General features: G+C 43.9%; 1 protein-coding gene across 1 annotated transcript; it reads right to left on the reverse strand.

The window, feature by feature from the left end:
- Positions 1-6,626: 6,626 nt before the first annotated feature.
- LOC129774024 (uncharacterized) lies at positions 6,627-12,003 on the reverse strand. Its single transcript, XM_055777713.1, has 2 exons — positions 8,626-12,003; positions 6,627-8,549 (listed from the first exon to the last, which is right to left on the reverse strand). Exons 1-2 carry the CDS (start codon positions 12,001-12,003, stop codon positions 6,627-6,629), a joined length of 5,301 nt encoding a protein of 1,766 aa, XP_055633688.1.
- Between the last annotated feature and the right edge of the window lie 10,947 nt (positions 12,004-22,950).

Below are 22,950 nucleotides of genomic sequence, written 5' to 3' on the forward strand. Positions count from 1 at the left end.
TGCCGCACCCGTTATAACGCGAATGTCGATAACTGGTCTTCCCTTTTCGCCCAGTTAGCGAATATTTACTGTACCTGAATTCCTATTGGATTTTTTTTTCCAAAATATGTATATACAGGGAAAACTAGTTATCGACATTCGCCTTATAACTGGTCCGGCATTCGACAATTTTTCGTATAAGTTATGTTTAAGTAATATGTAACCAATTACTCGCGGTTGGCTCGAGATTATTGTATGCTTCGTCAAACTTAAAATTTTTAGTCAATTGACGAATTTAAGCAAAGCTGAATCAGCTCATGCGACATCTACATTAGAGCTCAGAACCACAAAAGTGAGGGTGTATGTTTATTTTACCCACTGAAAAGCAAGATTCGGTGGTGATTATTCATTTTATTTCAATTTAGATTCATTTCAGCCATTGAATGTCGTCAGTATATGGTAAGAAAGTTGGTGTTTTGTATATTTACGATGGTTTCAACACGTGATTTGAAGTCATAGATAATCTTCGAAAATTTTAAGTTTGATGATGCATACCGGTTATTGATACTATGGTTAGTTGCGATGAAATCGATATCATATCAAATTGGCTGATATCATTGATTATGTAGGGGTCGATACGAGAAGGATTTGCAGTATTTTTAGCGCAAAACACCCTATTCATAGTTTACTTAGTTGAAAAAAAAATGAGTGGGTTATATCTATGATATAACCGCAAGGTTGACGTGGAACTACCTTAGCTTAGCAATCATTCGTTTGTATTGATTAAATTCTTGATCGAATGAAACAGTTTCCAAATTCAATTGAGTTCAATATATTTGCTCTGTGAGTGAAAAAAATGAACAAATGCCATGTAAAGTCAATTCATTTATTGTGATTGATTGTTCTTCGTTACAAGTAAATTTAATGACGGACCTTTTACGTTTGGTATGATGACTAGAACAAAATATTTGTACGGAAGAATTATCAAACGTTTGATGAACCAGCCTAAGGCTGAATAGTCCTACGTCAAAATCTTTCCAATCAAGACAAAAAAAAATTATCAAACGATTATTTTATTTTACATTTCCCTCTGAAGTTTACATCCCAAAAGTGTACATACTTCTCGAATCTCGAATTTGCTTGAAACTGGGAAGTTCATTCGCTTCGAGGAGCTGCACGATTTTCCCAGGTTCCTAAGTTTAGAAGATCATGTTAGGACAGACATATTCCACTCTGCACAAAGGCAAGCGAGGACAAAAGTATTCGCAGTTTGCATTTATTTGCAGAGCCGATTTCCCCAGAAACCTCGGTTTTGAAGTCTGTGTTAGGGAAACACATTTCAATCGGAACAAAAATACCCCCGATTTGTATGAATTCGCAATGCCGATTTCCCCACGCTCCATGGATTTGAAGTCTGTGTAAGGGAAACACATTCCAGTCGGAACAAAAATACCCCCGACTTGCATGAATTTGAAATACCGATTTCTCCAGGCACCTTGGTTTAGAAATCTCTATTAGGGAACACATTTCGGTGGGAACAAAAGCTCCCCCTACTTTCGTGTGTTCTTCTTTTTGGCTATAAGAGGGTTTAAACTTTTCAGTTCATTCGCCTCTAGGCTCTTTCGTGTGTTTCTTCTTCTTCTTTTTGGCTTTAAGAGGGTTTAAACTTTTCAGTTATCTTTCGTGTGTTTGCAATGCCGATTTCGCTGCTTGGTTTTAAAGTCTGTGTTAGGGAACATTTTTCGATGAGAACAAAAGTCCCCCTACTTTCAAGTATTTGCAATGCCGATTTCCCCAAGGCTGCTTGGTTTTGATGACTGTGTTAGGGAAACCATAAATCGGGCCAATCAAAACGATGCAGTTAGGGCGTTTAGATAACGCCTAATATTTTACAGTTATTCAATTGTTTATCTAATGAAAAACAGGAAGTGGGTTATATCTATGGTATAACCGCAATGGTGACGTAGGACTATCGTTGATTTAGTGATCATTTGTTTGAAGTTGAATCTGAATCCATTCTGAATGAAAGAATAAATGAATAGTTGGGGGACTTCGAAAACGAGAGCGTTACGTTGGAGGTACAAGGTTTTATGCATCCAATATTGGATATGAAAATATCCTACTGATGGGGAAGAATAATCTTCAAAACCTTTCCTGCTAATTGCACTTGATTGAAAAATAACAGAACCAAATGTATTTGGTCGCAGAAAAACAAAAAAAAACATTAAAATAAACTCTTCCGCTTGAATGTAATTTTCAATCCCAAGGGGAACTGGCAGATTGTTTTGCAGTAACGATGACATCTTTCTGGATTCTTCTCGAAGTCCACCACCAGTGGTTAATGCTAACTTGATAACCACCTGTTAATTGCACTTGATTGAAAAATCCCAAAACCAAATGTATTTGGTTGCAGTGTTATATGGATAGAAAACATTAAAATAAACTCTTTCGCATGAATGTATTTTTCAATTCCCAGGGGAACTGGCAGATTATTTTTCAGCAACAATAACATCTTCCCAGATAGTCTCCGATACTCGAAGCCCACCAGTGGTTAATGCTAACTCGATAAGCACCTGTTAATTGCACTTGATTGAAAAATCGCAGGACCAAATGTATTTGATCGCAGTGTTATATATTAGAAAACATTTAAAAAAAACTCTTTCTCATGGATGTATTTTTCAATTCCCAGGGGAACTGGCAGATTATTTTTCAGCAACGATAATAATTTTCCGGAATCTTCTCGATGCTGGATGGCATTTAAACGGAAGAAGTTCCGCACGTATATATATATGTGTGTTGTGACGGCCGCTTCGATATCTCAAATGGAATCGTTTTTCGGTGCTGATAACTTCTCGGTCGTCTTCTCTTCTTCTGATGGTTCGGCTTTTCTGTCAAGTTTTTCGCCGTCCAGCTCGTCCAGCTCGTTCAATAACGATGTTGCCTTGTCGATGTCGTCACGAAAAATGAATGCGTTTCACCACCAGAATATCGCTTAAGTATGCTTTTTGTGCGTGATTGAATCGAGAGAAGGTGTGGTTTACGAAGGCAATTTGGAAGGCAAACTAGAGGGGAATGAACTCTCTGAGTTTGAAACTTTCGGCGACTGAGCAACAATCAATTGAAAATTATATAATTTTCGCGATGCGAAACATTTTCCGTTGAGCGCGCATACAATATTGGATACGAAAATTTTCTACTGATGGGGAAGAATAATTTCAGAAGCTTTCCTGTTAATTGCCATTGATTGAAAAATCACAAAACCAAATGTATTTGGTTGCAGTGTCATATGGATAGAAAACATTAGAATAAACTCTTTCGCATCAATGTATTTTTCAATTCCCAGGGGAACTGGCAGATTATTTTTCAGCAACGATTAGATTTTTCCCGATTTTCCTCGATACTCGAAGCCCACCAGTGGTTAATGTCACTCGATAACCACCTGTTAATGGCACTTAATTGAAAAATATTTGGTCGCAGTGTTACATGGATAAAAAACATTAAAATGAACTTTTTCGCATGAATGTATTTTTCAGTACCCAGGGGAACTAGCAGATTATTTTGCTGAATGGCATCCAAACGAAGAGTTCCGCGCGTGTATGTGTGTGTGTGGCGGCTGCTTCGATCTCTTCCCGGGGAACCATTTGCGGCGTCACTCTCCTCCTGATGGATTCCCTTCTGGCCTAAGGTGCACAAACAGGCTCTTGGTGACACCGTTCATCCGCGCTTTCATGATAAATGAAGAGCTTCACCACAACAGCGACAACATGCTCCAATCGCTGTTCAATTAGAACTGAGTGGATTTCCGAGTGGCGCTCGCTTATATACCGATTGGTGTATTCAATAGCCTGTTTTGAGATCAATTTTAAGACTATTGAAACAAGTTTTTGGATTAAAAAGTAACAAGTATATAACGCGTAGACATTTTATCTTTCGAATGAAGTGTTCATCATACCATTTCGTTCAGTTGTTTAGGAGCTATTAATGCTCAAAATCTCGGTCTCCGGCGTAACGCTTTCGTTTTCGAAATTTTGATTTTACACCCCGGTATAGAAATGAAAGACGTAGTCCTACGTCAAAACTACTTTTTGTTAGTTGCGATAGATGCGTAGAAATATTCCCTATCAAGTGATGCAAACATCTCTCCTATCCAGTACGAAATGTTCGAGCTATAAGCATTCGAAATCTTTCATTTTTTCCTGCATGTTCTGTGTTTAGGTTTTCATTTTACCCTCCATATATTCCGGTTAGACGTAGTCCCACGTCAAAAAAATAAAGTTACAATACTTATAACAAGCCATTCCTCGTAATGTACATAGCACATTGTAAAATGATGATTTTCTAACCTTTTCAGCGTGGAAATAATACATGAAACCGGGTAATTTAAAGATAAATTCTGATTTTTCTAGAAAATTTGAACGAATTTCATACCAAAAAAAAAAAACAAAACATCCTCATTTTACTCGTTGCGCCATCTGGTTGTAAATCCAACGTAAATTCGTCAATTGGGATGCAGCTGACCATCAATCAGCAACGCCCCTAGTCTGTACCCCGTATCTAGCGTGGTGCGTCTTTCTCGACTCGAGAAATCCAGAATAAAATGGGTTACCATGATACCGCAAATATTCAATTAATTTCAACTCTGAAAAGCCTCTCCAGAATATGCCACAGAAACACACACGGTTAGAAACAGTTTTAGATTCACTGTGAGTTTTGAAACCGATCCTTGGAAGTTCCACTTCATGATGAACTGTAACAATCTCATTAATGGCATCATTAGAATTAATTTCAGCGGCCTTCAAATGTCTACGGAGTCTTGGTATCTCTAGCAAAAGCTGCCATTTCGAAACTTCGTGGTTGCCAGTTTGTTAAATCAACTTTTTCAGTTCGCTGTCAGGTACTCATAACATGTATCGAGTTTGAATTGCTTTAAAATTTTCAGCTTCTTCTTTAGACGATTTTAACCGTTCTTATAATGATAAGGAATTCTCCGTTTAGTAGCAAATTTGTAATAAACAGTTTTGACTAGACTGTTTCTTTCTACGGCGAGAAAAAATTACCAATGCATTGAGTCTGATAACAACATTACTAAGAGATGGTCCTTTGGTTTGCAAATATTCTGCGCTAGATCTACTTCATGTAGTTTAACGCAACAGAAGTACAGATAACACAGAAATGTCAAATCATAAGCTGCTGGTAGGAGGGACTGTGCACTTAATTCAGTATTTGAGTCGCGCAGTACTCCAGTGGCTGTGCCCACAAAATGGTCTCACAGCATTATAATGAGCACTCCATCGAATTTGCAACAATCTTTTAACAACACACCTATGTGGCTCAAAACCATTCCGCGATCAGTTGAAACTGTGAAAAACGAATAAACAGATTGAACAGTTCTAAAAATGTCACACACTGATTCTTAGCAAAATCATGTTGTCCTTATAAGCTCAAATAGTTGCCTACAAACTCTATGGATATGGCCTTTTTGTTTTGCTTTCTCAACAAAACCTGAACTCCTTCATTTGATCCTGACATGGTTTGTGCGGTCGATAGCCTGCGAACGGGACTTCATGAAAATTAAACCCTCACCTTCCAGTTGTTGACAAATCTGCAGCTTTTCTCACCCGAAATGAAAAAAAAATTATAGGAGGTTGTGTCCAAGATACGACCGCATTGTTGACGTAGAACTACGCTGTTATTTTATATAAGTCGCTTGTTTATACCTTCGGATATTATTCTATAATGCTGTGAAATTTTAGAAACAACTGCTTAGTAGAATAATCTCTGAAATGATTTTTTCATTGTAGAATCAGTTGACGATAATTGATTGATGATTCATTCTTGCCCTCGCAAAACAATCGTATGTCGCAATTTATTTCATGCCAATGCATTGAAAATTTACCTCGAAGGCTATTCCGGTGGCCTTTTTCGAAATTGACATAGACTCGGCTACAGTCGATTATATACATTGTTTCAGCGGATTACCCGGATTGTCCGACGCGAAGGCTTTCTCAACGGCACTAATGGCCTCTGGGCCTAAAAACGTGAATGCCACTTGTTTCAGCCGATTACCCGGAATGTCCGAAGCGACATAGTGCTTCACGGCACTATTGGCCTTTTGGCCCAAAAACTTGGATGCCACTTGACTCAGTCAAACACTGTCTCCTACAGCTGGTGCAATTGAACCGGATTGTTCAATTGCATTCACGCGATGCTGGAAACTACTTCCGAAACGCACTGTGATCCCGTCTCGTTTTCCTTTTAACTAAGGAACGGGCTGAGGAACCTGGGCACAAGTTCCACTTAATTCGGGAACGGGTTATTCGGATCGCGTAAATTGTAAAACTACAGTACTCAAAACTTCTCGGATTGGAGAAAAATTGGGTTTTATTCAGACGTCTGTCTTCCACGAGATTCTGATTTCAACTAACTTTACGTGGAGCTTTCAAACAAGATGGTACATGTATGTGATCATTAGATCGTTTAGATCGTTTTCATTCTGGTATGAACTTGAATGTAACGTAGGTAACATATGACCCTAACTTTAGCTACTCAAGGAATTCATTTGAGGTACACATAATTTCAATTTAAATTCATTTTAATATTTATACTAAATACTAAACACTCCGGCCACCTTAAAATAGTAACGTATTTTAATTACTACACGGACACTGCTGCGTACGAATCGATGAACTGTCTGGCGTCGAAGATATTGGCTCATTCTCAACGTCGTTCACGTTTGATGGCATTGGAAGAAGTGAAAGTTTGACGACAGGACGGACAACATTGTCTGCAGATGCCGTCTTCAAGGTGACGACTCTAACGATACCATCATGAGCGGGATGAATCTTCGTTATGCGACCCAACATCCACTGGGCTGGGGGAAGGTTGTCGTCCTTAATGATGACTAGTCGGCCCACTCGGATGTCAACGGGAGGTTTGATGCCTTTTGATGAACGGGCTTGCAGCTGCTGTAAATACTCGGTGCTCCAGCGCTTCCAAATTGCCTGGAGTCGTTTTTGCATCAGCTGCCAACGGTTGAGCTTGTTGTCTGGTAATTGCTTGTAGTCGGCTTCTGGAATCGATTGCAGGTTCGAACCGACCAGGAAATGACCCGGTGTAAGAGCCTCTAGATCCGTTCGGTCATTGGACATCTCAGTTATGGGCCGTGAGTTGAGGCACATTTCGACCTGGGCGAGCAGGGTCAGCATTTCTTCGTGGGTGACGGTTGTATTACCCACTTCCTTCAGAAGATGACTCTTCGCCGATTTCACCGCCGCCTCCCACAGACCACCAAAGTGAGGTGCGCGCGGTGGAATGAATTTCCACCTGATTTCTGCATTAGCGCACCAGTCGAAAATGAGTTTTCGGCTGCTGTCGTCCGTTTTAAGCGTTTTAAAGAGATGATGCAGCTCGTTGGCGGCTCCTTTAAAGTTTGTAGCATTGTCTGAATGAAGTTCACAGACCTTGCCACGCCGTGCTATGAACCGCTTCAGAGCAGCCAGGAATGCTGCTGTGGAGAGATCGCTGACGAGCTCCAGATGTACGGCCCGCGTTGAGAAGCACACGAATAAAGCGATGTATGCTTTGACTGGTCCTGCTCTACGGTGTGGACCACGTAAGAGGATCGGGCCGCAATAGTCGACACCGGAGACTGAAAATGGCCGCGACGGTGTCACTCTGGAGTTAGGTAAATCTGCTGTTGCTTGCTGGATCAATACCGGTTTTCTACGGAAGCAGGTATGGCACTGGTGGTACACTTGACGCAATAAATCTCTGCCTCGTAGAATCCAGAACTTCTGTCTGATGGTGGTCGTCATCAGCTGCGGTCCGGCGTGCATTAGAGTTCGGTGGTAGTGATCAGCAAGCAGGTGTGCCAGTCGGTGTTTACTCGAGATGATGATTGGATGCTTCATTCCTTCGGGAGAGTTGGAGTCTTGAATACGACCACCAACCTTGATGAGGCCGTCCTTGGAGAGCATTGGATTGAAGAATTTCATAGGGGATGTTTTGTCAACTGGTCGTCCATTGCGTAGTGCTTTTAGCTCCGTCGGAAACGTTTCACGCTGGGATAGTTGACACAGAACATGTTCAGCGTCTTGAAGATCGGATGCAGTGAGATGTGTGTGTGGCTCACATGGTGTCTTCGAGGATGCCGCACAAGCCCCATCAGGATGTTTCTTGGCAGCTGTTGCGTGCAGTACACCCATGTACCGCAGGAAGTATGCCACGGCCTTCCGTAGCTTAGTATACGACGAGAAACAGTTGAACAACCAATCGCACAGTTGATTCGTGGGAGATATGAGTGCCGCCAGGCACACTTTACATTCTTCGACGACAGCCTTGGAGGATGCCACGGAATCGACGAGTTGGCCAATGTTTCTTGGTCTGCTTGAGCCAAGCAGGCCCGGTCCACCATCGCTCTTGGTGAAGAAGTTCGGCTGGAGTGAGGCCACGGGATATATCATCGGCCGGATTGTCCTTTCCTGGCACGTGGTACCATGGATGACCAACTGTCGCAATTTGAATTTTGGACACTCGGTTGCCCACAAAAGTTTTCCATCTGTTGGGTGATGCTTTCAGCCATTGAAGCACGGTCATGGAGTCTACCCAGAAGAAAACAGGAAAGTTAGATTTAAGCGAGGCAATTACCTTCAGGAACAGGTCTGTAGAGAGAACTGCAGCACAGAGTTCCAAGCGGGCAATGGAATGGCGGGTCTTCAATGGCGTGACCCTTGATTTTGCTGCAAGCAGGTGGACGACAACGTTCTGGCGTTGATCCTCGGATCGCATGTACACGCATGTACCGTATGCCCTTTCGGAGGCGTCTGAGAAGAAGTGCAATTCGAAGCTGGTAGCACCGGCCACCGAAACGAATCGGGGAATGCGAACATCGCTCACCAAGTTCAATTGGTAATGAAATGCTTTCCATTCATCTTGGATCCTTGTCGGAAGTGGATCGTCCCAAGCGTAGGAATTCCCATCGTTGTTCTTCAATGCCCACAAGCGCTGCATAAACTGCTTGGCTGTTGAAATTACCGGACCGGCAAGGCCCAATGGATCGTAGATCTTGGCAATGTACGACAGTAAATTCCGTCGGGTGAGTTCGACTGCAGGAGGTGTAAGTTGGATCCGAAACCGCAAAGTATCGGAATGCGGTTCCCATATAAGTCCGAGTGTAGACACCGACTGCTCGTCGGCGAATTCGTAAACCGGCTGAATTGCCAATTCCTCCGATGGTATTTCGGCTAGGACTGCCGAACTGTTGGAGGCCCATTTCCTCAACGGAAACCCGGCGGATTGCAACATAGCACTGAGCTGTCGACGGAGTTCTACGGCTTCTTCGGGTGTAGATGCACCGCTGATGAGGTCGTCCACGTAAAAGTCTTCGAGGACGGCCTTTTTGGCCATCGGAAAGTTCTCGCCTTCATCTGTAGCGAGCTGTACGAGAGTACGTGTGGAGAGAAACGGCGCAGAAGAGGTACCGTAGGTAACGGTCTGAAGCTCGTACGTGGAGATTGGATCCGTTGGCTTCTGTCGGAAAAGTATTCTGAGGAGTGGTTGATCGTTGCGACAAACTGCAATCTGACGGAACATTTTTTCAATGTCCGCCACAAGACCGATTGGGTTTGTCCGGAAACGCAATTTAATTGACTGAAGATCCTCTTGAACGATTGGCCCGACAAGCAGAAGATCATTGAGGGAACTACCAGACGACGTACGGCAGGACGCATCAAATACGACCCGTACTTTCGTGGTTGTACTGCTGGCTTTGAATACGGGGTGGTGTGGCAAATAGTAGTGGTAAATGGAGTTGTCCACCGGATCCTCGAGCCGTCGCATATGGCCTAGCCGTGAATATTCTTCCAAGAACTCATGGTAGGCTTCCTTTACGGATGCATCACGTTCAAGTTTTCGCTCCAAGCATAGTAGACGTCTTTCGGCGATTGCACGGGATTCACCGAGTTGAATGTAAGGGTCCTGTGATTTGGGAAGAGACACTACATATCTCCCGTCGGATTTTCTAGTCGTAGTACCCTGATATAGCTCCTCGCAGGCGATCTCCTTAGCAGAATAGATTCGGTCGGACTGCAAGGATTCGAGCTCCCAGAACCGTTCCAAAAGAGATTCCAGATTTCGAGTGGTGGCGATGTGGCAGACCGGAGTAGTTGGTGGAGTTGTGCCGTAGCATCGACCGATTACAGCCCACCCGAAGACAGTCTCGAATAGTACTGGACATCCTTTCCCGAGGATTATTCTACCACTCATAATGTATTCGTGGAATTGTTCGATTCCGAGTAACAGGTCGATAGGACTCGACACGTTGAATGCAGGGTCAGCTAATGGGAAGTTTGACGGGATTTTCCACATGGATATGTCGACATTTGACGTGGGAAGTTCAGAGGTTGGATTCGGTAAAACCAGGAACTCTAACTTGCTGGAAAACTCGTTGTTCTTGGAGTGAATAGTGGAGATGACAGACTGGGTAACCGTCACTGTTGTTTCACCGATGCCAGCGATGGGAACACGTACTCGATCTGACTGTAGACACAAACGACGAGCCAGCTTCTTTGAGATGAAGTTCGACTGCGAACCAGAGTCGATTAATGCTCGAGCAGAATGTTGTCTTCCAAATCGATCCTCGATCCACAGCGAAACAGTGGACAGGAAAACAGTTGATGGGGAACTGCTATGAGCAGGAACGCTTACTTCGGGAACCAAAATACCCGATCCGTGGGAATTCGCTTGTTGTGTCGGGTACTGGGGTGTTGACTGTGCTGCAGGGTCGCTCGAGGATTTGTGCAACAGCGTATGGTGGCGTTCGTGACAATGACGACAGGTGTACTTGGAGTCGCATCTCCGTGCGATATGCGACGATTTGAAGCAGTTCCAACAAAGTCGCTTCTGGGAAATTAGTTCGCGGCGCTGCTCAACGGTCATTCTTTGAAAGGCTGAACACTGAAACAATAGATGCTTCTCCGGGCATGCAATGCAGGATGGTGGACTTGGACGCGAACTTGCGGTAGCGGAGTTGGCAACCGCCTTCGTAGTGGGGAGCTTCTTGCTGAAGGAATGGGGACCGGCCACCTTGGCTGGTGCTGCTTGAGAACGATGTTGGATCTCTGTTGACACTGTGTGCAGAATCCGAATTCGCTGGTAGAGAAACTCGATACATGCTTCGTACCCAACATTATCCGACTTTGCTGCATACTCCTCCCAGGCTCTGAGGGTAGCAGGGTCCATTTTATAGGACAACATACAAATCAGTGGAGTGTCCCACGTTTCCACCAACTCATCAAGCTTCGCCAGTGCCTTCACATGGCGTTGAAAATCGTCTACAAGATGATGAAGATCTTGTGCAGATTCTTTCCGGATTGGAGCGAGATCGTGTAGTGTACGATACAACTGTTTTGTTAAAAACCGCTTGTTATCATAGCGCTTTAGGAGGGCTTCCCAGGTGATGACATAATTGGCTGCCACTATATCCACCGTCTCGTAAGGCGTACGTGCCTCACCCTCTAAAGACTGGAGCAGGAACTGCAGCTTCGCTACCAGTGGAATGTTCTTGACGTCATGTACCATCGATTTGAAGGTGTCACGAAATCCCAGCCACCGTGAATAGTCGCCGTCAAACTTCGGCAGATCTATTTTTGGCAACCGTAGGTGGAAGCTAGTAGGTTGAGCTGGAGCTGCATCGTGTACATTGATGGTTGAGTTCAGGTCCAGCAATCGCCTGTTCATCAACCATCCCTTGGTTGCACAGTATCTACACTGGAACTGGTGGCGTTCCTGGAGATGCTTCACTAACGGGGCGTCTCCATTGTCCATCCTTTCAATTTCGGATTGAACCTTCAAGCAGTCCTGGAAAGCCTGGTCGAGTATCTCCAGCCACACTGGTACTTGTGGGAAATCTCGTTCTTCCTCGTAATTATCCATGAAGGCTTCCACTGTCTCGAGTGTTGAAAGTAATGACCGTCGAAGAGTTAATTTGTCTTTCAACTTTTTATCCTTCACTTTCATGGTGGCCATCTCCCGACGTTGGCGTTATTCGAACGACCACAACAACGAAAATAGATTCACAAACAAGACGGAACGTGGGTGGGACGGTACGTAAAACTTCTTCCCGTATAGTCTTTTTCTTCGACTCTTTCCCGACGAGGATGTTTCGGTCACCAAGGAATTTCGAAAAAACACTGCACAGTTACCGAATTGCTAAACACGGTGCACTACTTGCCCGAGCAAAGGATATAAAGCGTCCTTTCAATTGCGATCGATCGATCGAACAACGTATCGATCCAACAATGCTAGCGTAGCTTGACTTGAGTTAAATCGCGAGAAACAATAGATATTGTTCACCTTCACAAAGGGTCAAAGTCACTACTTAGTCTTCGACACTGAACAATTGCAATCTTCTTTGCTAATTGTCTCGAACAACGGATGCACTAACAATGCCTATTGGTTTCACACATCGCGTGCAAAATGGCAGATTCCACACCGAACCTTTGTTCTTGACAAACGTGGCCACAATCACTTTTTGGTCCCCGGAATGTCCTTCGCATCCGGTTCGAAGGACCAATGTTTCAGCGGATTACCCGGATTGTCCGACGCGAAGGCTTTCTCAACGGCACTAATGGCCTCTGGGCCTAAAAACGTGAATGCCACTTGTTTCAGCCGATTACCCGGAATGTCCGAAGCGACATAGTGCTTCACGGCACTATTGGCCTTTTGGCCCAAAAACTTGGATGCCACTTGACTCAGTCAAACACTGTCTCCTACAGCTGGTGCAATTGAACCGGATTGTTCAATTGCATTCACGCGATGCTGGAAACTACTTCCGAAACGCACTGTGATCCCGTCTCGTTTTCCTTTTAACTAAGGAACGGGCTGAGGAACCTGGGCACAAGTTCCACTTAATTCGGGAACGGGTTATTCGGATCGCGTAAATTGTAAAACTACAGTACTCAAAACTTCTCGGATTGGAGAAAAATTGGGTTTTATTCAGACGTCTGTCTTCCACGAGATTCTGATTTCAACTAACTTTACGTGGAGCTTTCAAACAAAATGGTACATGTATGTGATCATTAGATCGTTTAGATCGTTTTCATTCTGGTATGAACTTGAATGTAACGTAGGTAACATATGACCCTAACTTTAGCTACTCAAGGAATTCATTTGAGGTACACATAATTTCAATTTAAATTCATTTTAATATTTATACTAAATACTAAACCAATCTTAGCAAGCCTTGAACGGTAGCTGTCGATTTTTTTCACCTGCTCCAATTTTTGGAAAATTGAAAAATATATATAATTAATATTCGTTTGATATTTTTCCATAACGCTATTGTGAATAGTGAGTGCAACAAAAAAATTGGAAATCCATACTAAGCAAATAACCCATACAATCGATAAAAAAGTCGTTGTAATTGTGATTCAAGAAATCAACCGTACAGTGTTTTAGATCTCACCGTATCGAGGCCCATATGGCCTCTTTCAGCGAGGGCGGTTCTGATGAACCTCCCGAAAGAAGTTTTCCTGAACTCTACAACCATCAAAATGAGTTTGGAGCATTAACAACTTTGCTTATGACAGGCAAAAACCAATCTCCACTTCCAAAGAAACCTCTTCTAATTGCAAAAAGCATTCGAGCACAGGTCGGTCAGATCGAGAGTGCACGGACAGCAGAAAAAGGTACACAATACATTCTTAATACAAGAAAACCAAATCAGATCAAAGAGCTGCTCAACCTCACTCACTTGTCAGATGGGACAGAGATCGAAATTAAGCTGCACCCTACGCTTAACTCATGCCGCTGTGTTATCGCGTCTTGGGACATTGCTGACATGACCGACGATGAACTACTGAGCGAGTTGAAAAGTCAACGAGTAAAAGCAGTGAAACATATAAAAAATACGCCAGTTTTTGTTCTGACAATGAATCAATCAACATATCCTAAGCATGTGAAAGTTGGTCTGCTACGAATTGAAACGCGGACGTATTACCCAGAACCGATGCTTTGTTTCAAATGTTATCAGTATGGTCACCCCAAACTCAAATGTCCCGGCCCAAAAAGATGTTACAATTGCTCCCAAACACATGAAGATGCAAGAGAATCATGCGAAGAAAACTCTCATTGCCTCCATTGTAACGAAAACCACAGACCGTCCAGTCGTAAATGTATAAAGTACAAAGAAGAAAAAGCTGTCATCCAAACAAAAATCGATCTCAACCTCTCGTTTGATGAAGCTAGAAAACGTGTAGCAACTGGACACACTACCTACTCTAAAGTGGCCGCTCAACCTCGCCTTGATCGGGCTAGACTAGATGCACTACAGGAAGAAAACAAGAAAAAAGATGAACTAATTGCACTCCTAACCGAAAAAGTTAAGCAAAGTGAAGCGTTGGAACAGAAAATGGATGTAATCCTTAAAGTGCAAGCAGAAAAGAACTACGAATTTGATAACCTACTTAAAACAGTCCAAGAGCATGAACAAGCAAACAAACAGCTTGAAAAACAAAACTCTGCTATGAAACACTACATTCAAAAACTTCAAGAAAAAATCCAATTCGAGACGTGTAGTACCAACAAAAGTGAAACTGAAACTAGACGAAAATCAAAGCGTGTGAATGCTCGAGCATCATCATATCAACACAGTCAGGAAATTTCTCCCGAAAACAACCAACCTCCCTCCAAAAAGTCACAGTTACCAGCAACTTATCAACCTCCTGTATTATACGCGGAAGAACAAGTGGTGGATATTTCCGATTATGAATTAGAGTTCGATGAAGATTCTTCACCTCACTATGTTCGGAAAACCCAGTAAATCAACACCAACGCACAACAATCAACCCACCAGACTCAACGACGCAGACTAACAACAACCACGCATCTAACTGGATTGAGACGAACGAGAATGTACAAACTCCCTCACTTTCCGGCCGGGAAGCCCAGCAGGATAACATACTTGTGCAGGACGTTACACCCACACCTGTTAATAGCGAAACCCTCTCTACGACCAGTAAAAACAGTAGCAGCTGCTCAACGCCAATTAGCACCGTTAGTTCTGCTTCCAACATTGAAAATGATTCCAAAACTCTAGAATTTTCTTCGAACGATGCCTATCAAGAGTCTATGCATTTCCACACACGGTTCCTGACAGTAGATGTTCCCGAATCTCGGAGCAACCCTTCAAAAGCTTTCGATGTGAGGGGCCTGTCCCAACAACCAACTTTACGTGATTTTTACCAACTGTGGGATCCAGGCGAAGGTTCGAGTTCCCGAATATCAGTCCCAATGATTCAACATCATTCACCACCGCCTACGTCTTTTCATCTTTCACAAGCTGCAACTACTACCGGTGAGGGGTCCGTTAACCCCGGGCATTTCCTAACACCGGTCCTGATTGTAGATGTTCCCGTACCTCGGACTGATCCTACAGCAGCTACCGGTGTTGGGGACTTGCCCTTACAGGCAAGTACCAGTAAACGTATTGACAACAGACAATTCTCCCCAGCTACCTTCTCATTCTCAGATACTGAATTCAGACGAGTACGAGACAACGAGAACGAAAGTCAGTTCAGCAATATCTCCGAAATCAACACAAATAACAACGAAACTTTCCTTCTTCAATGGAATGTGCGAAGTATATGGCGAAACTATCCCGAATTCAAAAAACTCGCTGATGACAACACTCCAGCCGTTATCTGTTTACAAGAAATGATAACCGATAAAACCAACAACCTTCTATGCAACAATTACAACTGGATAACACACAATCGTCCAGCGAGCCTAGGGAAGGGAATCGCTGGTTTGGGCATTCGGAATGACTTCTGCTACCAAAGCATAAACAATACCACTGATATGCACGCTTGTATTGCCAGAATTGGCGATCCATGGAACATAACTGTCATTTCGCTATACATTCCAAACAATGCGAACAACGAAAACCTGGTCAACGAGCTCAACGAACTCATAAGGACAAGTGAACCTCCTTACATAATCTGTGGAGATTTCAACGCGAAACATGAAGCTTGGGGTGCATCTACTTCCACTACTCGAGGTCGCAGGATTTTTGAATGGGCTGTTGATAATAATCTTGTCTCGCTGAACAATGGATCACCTACTCATATACACTGCACGTCAGGATCATTTTCATCAATTGATATTTCTTTTGTTTCTCCTGGCCTCGTGTCAAACTTTACATGGTCAGTTGAGCAAGACAGTTATGGAAGTGATCACTTTCCGATTCTCATACGGTCCCACAATACGCTCCGCAACATTTACTATCGCAAAAGATGGCTTTTCAAGGATGCAGACTGGACTGCTTTTGAAATGATAATTGATAATTGATGATTCGGATTGCATCAGGTGCCCTCCGAACAACTCCAATACAATCGATGATGGCAGAAGCAGCACGGCTCCCATGGGAATTTGTGGCAACCTTAACATTGGCAAAAAAGGCTTGTAGAATCATGGAGAGGGAAAACGCTACAACCAAAACAATATGGAAGAAAACCAATCAAGCACTTAATGCTCTAACCAATCAAAAACTCCCGATGATCACAAAAATCCACACTAAGCTAGGTAGACCCTGGTATGAAGCGTGTCCTAAAATCGACTGGTTTTTGAAAAAACGGGTCAGAGCAGGTCAAGGACGTCTGATAGCCCAAAAATTATTTGAATCACTAGTGGAAAAAAAATACGCTGATTACGACCTTTGGTTCACAGATGGTTCGTTATCACAATCCAAAGTTGGAGTTGGAATTGTAGGCCCGAACTACCGGCTTAGTGGAAGCCTTGGTAATCAATGTTCCGTTTATTCCGCCGAAGCTTTTGCAATTGCGAAAGCTACAAGGCAAATACAAAATAGAAGCGTAATTTTCACAGATTCTGCAAGCTGCTTACAGGAGATAGAAAAAGGGAAGTTGCATCATCCTTTCATTCAAAAAATTGTAAAAGAGATGAAGGATAAACAAATCATTCTATGCTGGGTTCCTGGTCACCAGGGAATCGACGGAAATGAAAAGGCGGATGACATGGCTCGCGAAGGACGAAATGCGGAGGTGATTTGTTCCTCGATTCCCGCACAAGATGCAGTTAGCTGGTGTAGAAGGATTTTGTGGCAAAAACATCAATTTATCTGGAACAACGCAGATCCGAGAGGCCTAAAACTCATTAAAGGTACCATAACGAGATGGAAGGACAGAAAAACTAGGCGAGAGCAAATAGTACTGACCAGATTGCGTCTGGGACATACTTGGTACAACAAAAAGCATCTGTTCGAGAGGAAACCTCCCGCGATGTGTGACATCTGTAGCAAACCAATCACTGTGAACCATATACTACTCGATTGCTGTAAATACGCTATTGAAAGGAGACGAAATGGACTACCAAACAATATAAGGGATATATTAAGTAACAACAACAATATGGAAGAAAAAGTACTGAAATTTTTAAAAGACATCAAACTGTACAATCATATATGAATTACTGTAAACTCACAAAATAAAATTGAAATACAGAGGCGAATGCCACATTAGGCAAAGTCTCTATAAAAATAAAAAAAAAATAAAAAAAAAATACTAAACATACATGTTGCACCAGCACCATTATTCCATATCTCATAACTACATCAATATATCTTTGGCACCGTATGTAAACAACAACAATGACAATACTTGCAAGTATCAAATATCATGCTACATGTTAATTAGTATTGCCTCAAAGGAAACGCACCTCTAGATATCGTTCGTACAAACTAAGCTTAAACCAAGTGCCAAACAAGCGTTCACCATAGCATGCATACAGAGCCATACATTGGTGGCTTGAAACTACTAGCAATATAAACATTTCTCATCATTTTGCGCTATTCTCAAAAGAAACGCTTCTGTTAATATTACTGGCCTTAAAAAGAGTTGCATTACTCTCTCATGCTCGAGATAAGCGCAGCTGTCTCCCTTAGTGGAGGAAGTTTTGCTACTAGCAAGCAAAACCTAATCACATACAAAATTCCAGAACATTTACTTTCTTGATGACTAAACAAGAGAAATAAACTCTTTTTGTTAATAACAACCTCGAAAACAATAGCAATGCTTCATTATGATCAATATTAGCGCAAATGCAATCCTAGTTGAAGGCAGTTTTGTGACTGGCACGCGAACCCAAAAAACTTATAACATTCCAGTAAGATATTCAAGATGCTTAGTATTCCCAAATAATTTTTTGGTGCACAACCTTAACGTCTGCTTCGCCATAACGTCAGTTTAATGCATTGATGCATTCTCAAAGGCACAAACGAAGCCCTTATGAAGACAGAAAATAAACAATGTTAACTGCTTGGAAAAAGACCGAATTATGCCACACAGCTTGTACTATGCTGTAACACCCATCGATGCGAATTCGCTGATGAGTTTGTCGAGAGCGACCGCCTTCACCACCAGCGGGGGGAGCTTGATTTTGGTTGCTGCCTGGGCGTTTACATTTTCGACCGACGCGCCGAAATCGCCTACTTCGCTGTTGTTCGGTGCGGTGTCACATTCGCGAAGGCTCGGTTCAGTGCGAGCGCTATTCACTGCACCAACACCGCGTGCATCATTAGATGACGCTTACCTCGAAATTTTATTGCCCCTGGCAATGCGTTCGTTTTTTGCAGGGCTCGAGCCTGCCTTCCTCTTCTTCTTGCTCATCGCACACTACGCGAAGCGTCCAATTTATGACGCGGAAAGAAGAACACACGATACGAATAAAGGCCGTTTTATATTATCAGGCACGTAGCGTAAACGGCACGTACCGATACCGGCAGACAAATACATGATGTATTCATATCATCAGGCATAGCAACTTCTCTGTACGGACCGGCAGCGCAGACGGAGCGGAGAAATGCTACTGGTGATTGAACCGATGTCGTACCGAAGAGCGACGAACGCACCCACACCACGAACTTCGGCGTTGGGTTTGTATGTATGGTGCTACTCGCCCATGTAGTTCGTGCCCGGCACCGGCAAAATATTCTTTTCGAGAATTCCTTCATGCATTTGTCTGAAGCGTGCTGTGTATGCCCGGAGCCGTTCCGCTATATATACGCATACACATTTGAAACACACGCAATAATATTTGTCTTGCATGAAACGTGCCGTGCCGGTTACGCTACGTGCCTGATAATATAATATTACCTTAACGCGAAAAACGAACAGAAAAATCAAACGACGATTTCCAAGTTGGATTACCACTGGTGGGGTCCAATCTTAGATCGAAGCGCAGCGAAAGCAAAGTGAACTGGATTACTCAACAGTCCTATGCCGAATGAAAGTTTGCCTTTTTTTTTTTACAACTTAAATGCATTTTTATTAAGATGTTTTGCTATTTGCATACATATTTTACAGTTCAAGTGACACAGTCTGGGCTTTACATCTTTGGTTCAGCTTTTGGATTTAAAATCATACTGTTGAGCAAAAGTTCCTTATTTTTAATTTGACAGTTGTTCACCATTTTAATGGTATTGTTTGAAATTAAATTTGAAAGAGACTACTTATAAACTACTAACTAACTAACTAATAACCAACTAGTTAGTTACTATATACAAATTTTTTATCAGGTCAAATTCAGAGGATCTAGATTTCTCAACAAATTTAGCTTTTGTTTCATACATAATTGCATCTAGTTTTTGTATATTAGCCTCTTGGTGTAGATCCGAGATCCTTGTGTCAAAAGGACGATCAAGAATCATCCTCAATGCACGATTTTGCGCCACTTGGAGTTTGTTCCTGTGAGTCTGAGCACATGACCCCCACACCACAATTGCATAAAGGATGGCAGGAGCTATGATTTGTTCACCTTTGAGAGACGGGATCGTCGACAGATCAGAGGGTACAGAGATCGAACCAAAGCGGAACACCTATTCAAATTCTTCTCCACGTGCTGACGGAAGAGGAGTTTCTGATCTATCACTAGCCCCAAATATGTTACTTCAGCGGACCACTCAACACTTGTGCCATTCATCACCACAACGCAAGATGGAGGAGGTTTGAGTTTGGGAGACTGCCTGTGCAGGAACATGATTGTTTGGGTTTTGGAGGCATTGATTTTAATTTTCCATATGTTAGCATATTCAACAAAGGCGTCAAGGCATCGTTGAAGCCTGTTTGTTATTTCACGAGGCATCCTCCCCTTGACGGCAATTGCGGTGTCATCTGCGAACAGAAAGGACGCGCAGCCATCTCCCAGGGGAGGAGTGTCAGAGGTGTAAAGGCTGTACAGCAAAGGGCCCAGCAGACTTCCCTGCGGGACCTCTGCCTGGATGGAAAATGTGTTTGACAAACAGCCATTCAACGATACCCTGAACGACCTTTGCTGAAGGTAACACCGGATGATTTTCACGAGATAAATTGGAATGTTAAAGGAACAGAGCTTATATACAAGCCCGTCATGCCAGACACAGTCGAAAGCCTTTTCGACATCCAACAGTGCCAAGGCTGTGGACTTGGATACAGCCCTGTTCCTTTGGATGGTGTTCATCACTCTCACTAGTTGGTGGATAGTCGAATGCCCCCGTCTAAACCCAAACTGTTCAGGCAGGAGGATGTTGTTGACCTCAACAAATTTTTGCAATCGGAATAAAATGATTTTTTCAAAAAGTTTGCCCAGCGCTGAAAGGAGGCTGATAGGTCTGTAGCTTGAAGGTAGAGTTGGATCCTTCCCGGGTTTGCGGATCGGCACGATTTTCGCTTCTTTCCAGATGCTTGGATAATAGTGCAATTCCAAGCATCGATTGAAGATGTTGCTGAGCAGCGAGTAGACTTTGGGAGTGAGCCTTTTCAGGATCAGGTTGAAGATTCCATCAAACCCGGGAGCCTTCATATTCTTAGTGGCCTTCAGCGCTGAGCAAACTTGGTCTGCATTGACCTTATCTTCCCGAGGTATGGCACAAGGGGAGGTATCTAGTTCTTGGACGCACTGCGCAACCTGCTGTTCGAGCGGACTAGCCATATGCGAGCCAAGCAAATGCGACGATGCAATGTGATTGCCTATCGCATTCGCTTTCTCAATAGGCGCAACGAGGAGACTATCGCCGACCTTGAGAGGAGGAACTGGTTTCGGATGGTTTTTCAGCACTTTGGCAACCTTCCAAAATGGTCTGGAGCGATCATCCAAGTTTTGTACGGTACGCCCGAAGCTGTTGTTTCGAAGAGAGACCATCCTGGAAGCAATCTGCCTGTTCAGATCGGCCATCTCTTCCTTTCTGCCGAGATCCCCGGTCCTCTGAAACTGGCGTCTACGCACATTTCGCAAGCGGATCAATAGTTGAGTGTGAGAGTCAATAGCAACGAACTTACCCCTCACAGGAACACGCTGCACACACGCCACATCAGCCACGGAGATGGCGTATTGAAGTCCCTCTAATGCTTGGTCGATGTCCTCCACTGAATGCAGCAGCGGGTTCTCCTCGAGGTGATGGTTCACCATCCTTCCAAACGCCAGCCAGTTGACGTGATGGTAATCCTTTCGAAGGTAGATGGCTGGAACAATGTTGACCCCTACTTCAGCAACCACTGGAAGGTGATCGGAGCTGAGCTCGTTTACCGCCACCGGCTTGGTCAGCATGATGTTTGAAAGGAAGATGTCCAAAGTCGATGGATTTCCCGCAGGTGAGGTGAAGGTCGGCTCGTCCGAGAACTGTACCGCATACTGCCCATGTTCGCGTGGTCGAAGAGAAGCCGCCCGTTTTGATTTTGTCGGTAGTTCTGCCAATCCTCATGGCGGGCGTTGAGATCACCCCCAACAACAAAGCGAGAAGAGGTGCGAGTGATGGCAGTCAAGTCATTTTGGAACTGACGCGCCATCCTGTTGCTGTTCGGACACTGATGAGGACAGTACACGGCAATGAAATGGATGTTGCCGTTTGTCAAAGCGACCTCCACACTAATCGCCTCGATGACCGACGTGCGAACGTGCGGAAGTATGTTGAGCTTCAGGCCTTTCCGTACGATGACCGCAACACCGCCCCCCCCCCCTAGAGCTGGTGCGATCAAGCCGGATGATGTTGTGATCCGGCAGCCAGAAACTGTCACCGGATTTTAGGTGGGTCTCTGAGAGCAGACCCACGTCGATGCTGTGTCTGCCGACGAAATCGGCAAACTCGATGGCTTTTGCTCTTATTGAGCAAGCGTTCCAAGTGGCAATTTTCAGAGACCTAAGAGCCATATTCAATGATAAACTTACCAAGCACATTCATCTGCTCGGGCTTGTTGCGGCACGCGCGGAGGGCGGTCGTCATCTTGTCAAAAATTTCCAGTAGCTCCGTCGGGGTGAACTTTTCGGAGTTGGTTTCAGTTTGTGGTGGGCGCCAAAATCCAGGGGGGGGTGGGAGGCGAGCGCTGTCCGGCGGGCTCGCCGGAGGTACGTTGAGGAGGGGCAGCTCGATCCCGAGCGCTTGGATGAGTTGTTTGCTGAGTGGGGCGAAGCGGAGGAAAATCTTCTGCTCTAAACGACTTCTCCTTCTTCCGCCCCGGTTGATTGTTGATAGACGCCTGCTTGCGGATATGTTTGAAATTTTCGCGTTTCGGGCATTGCCGGTCCGAACCCTGATGAGCGCCGCCACAGTTGATACATTTGTACTCCACTTTACCAGCTTTGTCCACTGGGCAGTCACCAGTGGCGTGGTCCTTAGCACACGTGCTGCAGCGAGGTTTGATGTTACAGTTGCGGGTGAGGGCATTCAGCGTCACCGTCCCTTTCTGAAAGTGCACCAGAAACAGACAGTCCGGGTACATCTTCTCGTTTTCACCTCTACGTTTCATCCGGTAAATGGCGGTTACGACTAGCTTAAACCGATCCTTGAGTTCAGCGGTGATCGTCTTCGGGTCGTAGTTAGACAGGCCGCGAATAACAGCCTTTAAGGGTTTGTCCCCCGGGATGTCGTGGGTGAAAAACTCAATATTGGCATTCTTCACTTATGGGAATCGTGATATGCAAACACTT

The sequence above is a fragment of the Toxorhynchites rutilus genome, chromosome 3 (assembly GCF_029784135.1).
Source record: "Toxorhynchites rutilus septentrionalis strain SRP chromosome 3, ASM2978413v1, whole genome shotgun sequence".
NCBI lineage: Eukaryota > Metazoa > Arthropoda > Insecta > Diptera > Culicidae > Toxorhynchites > Toxorhynchites rutilus.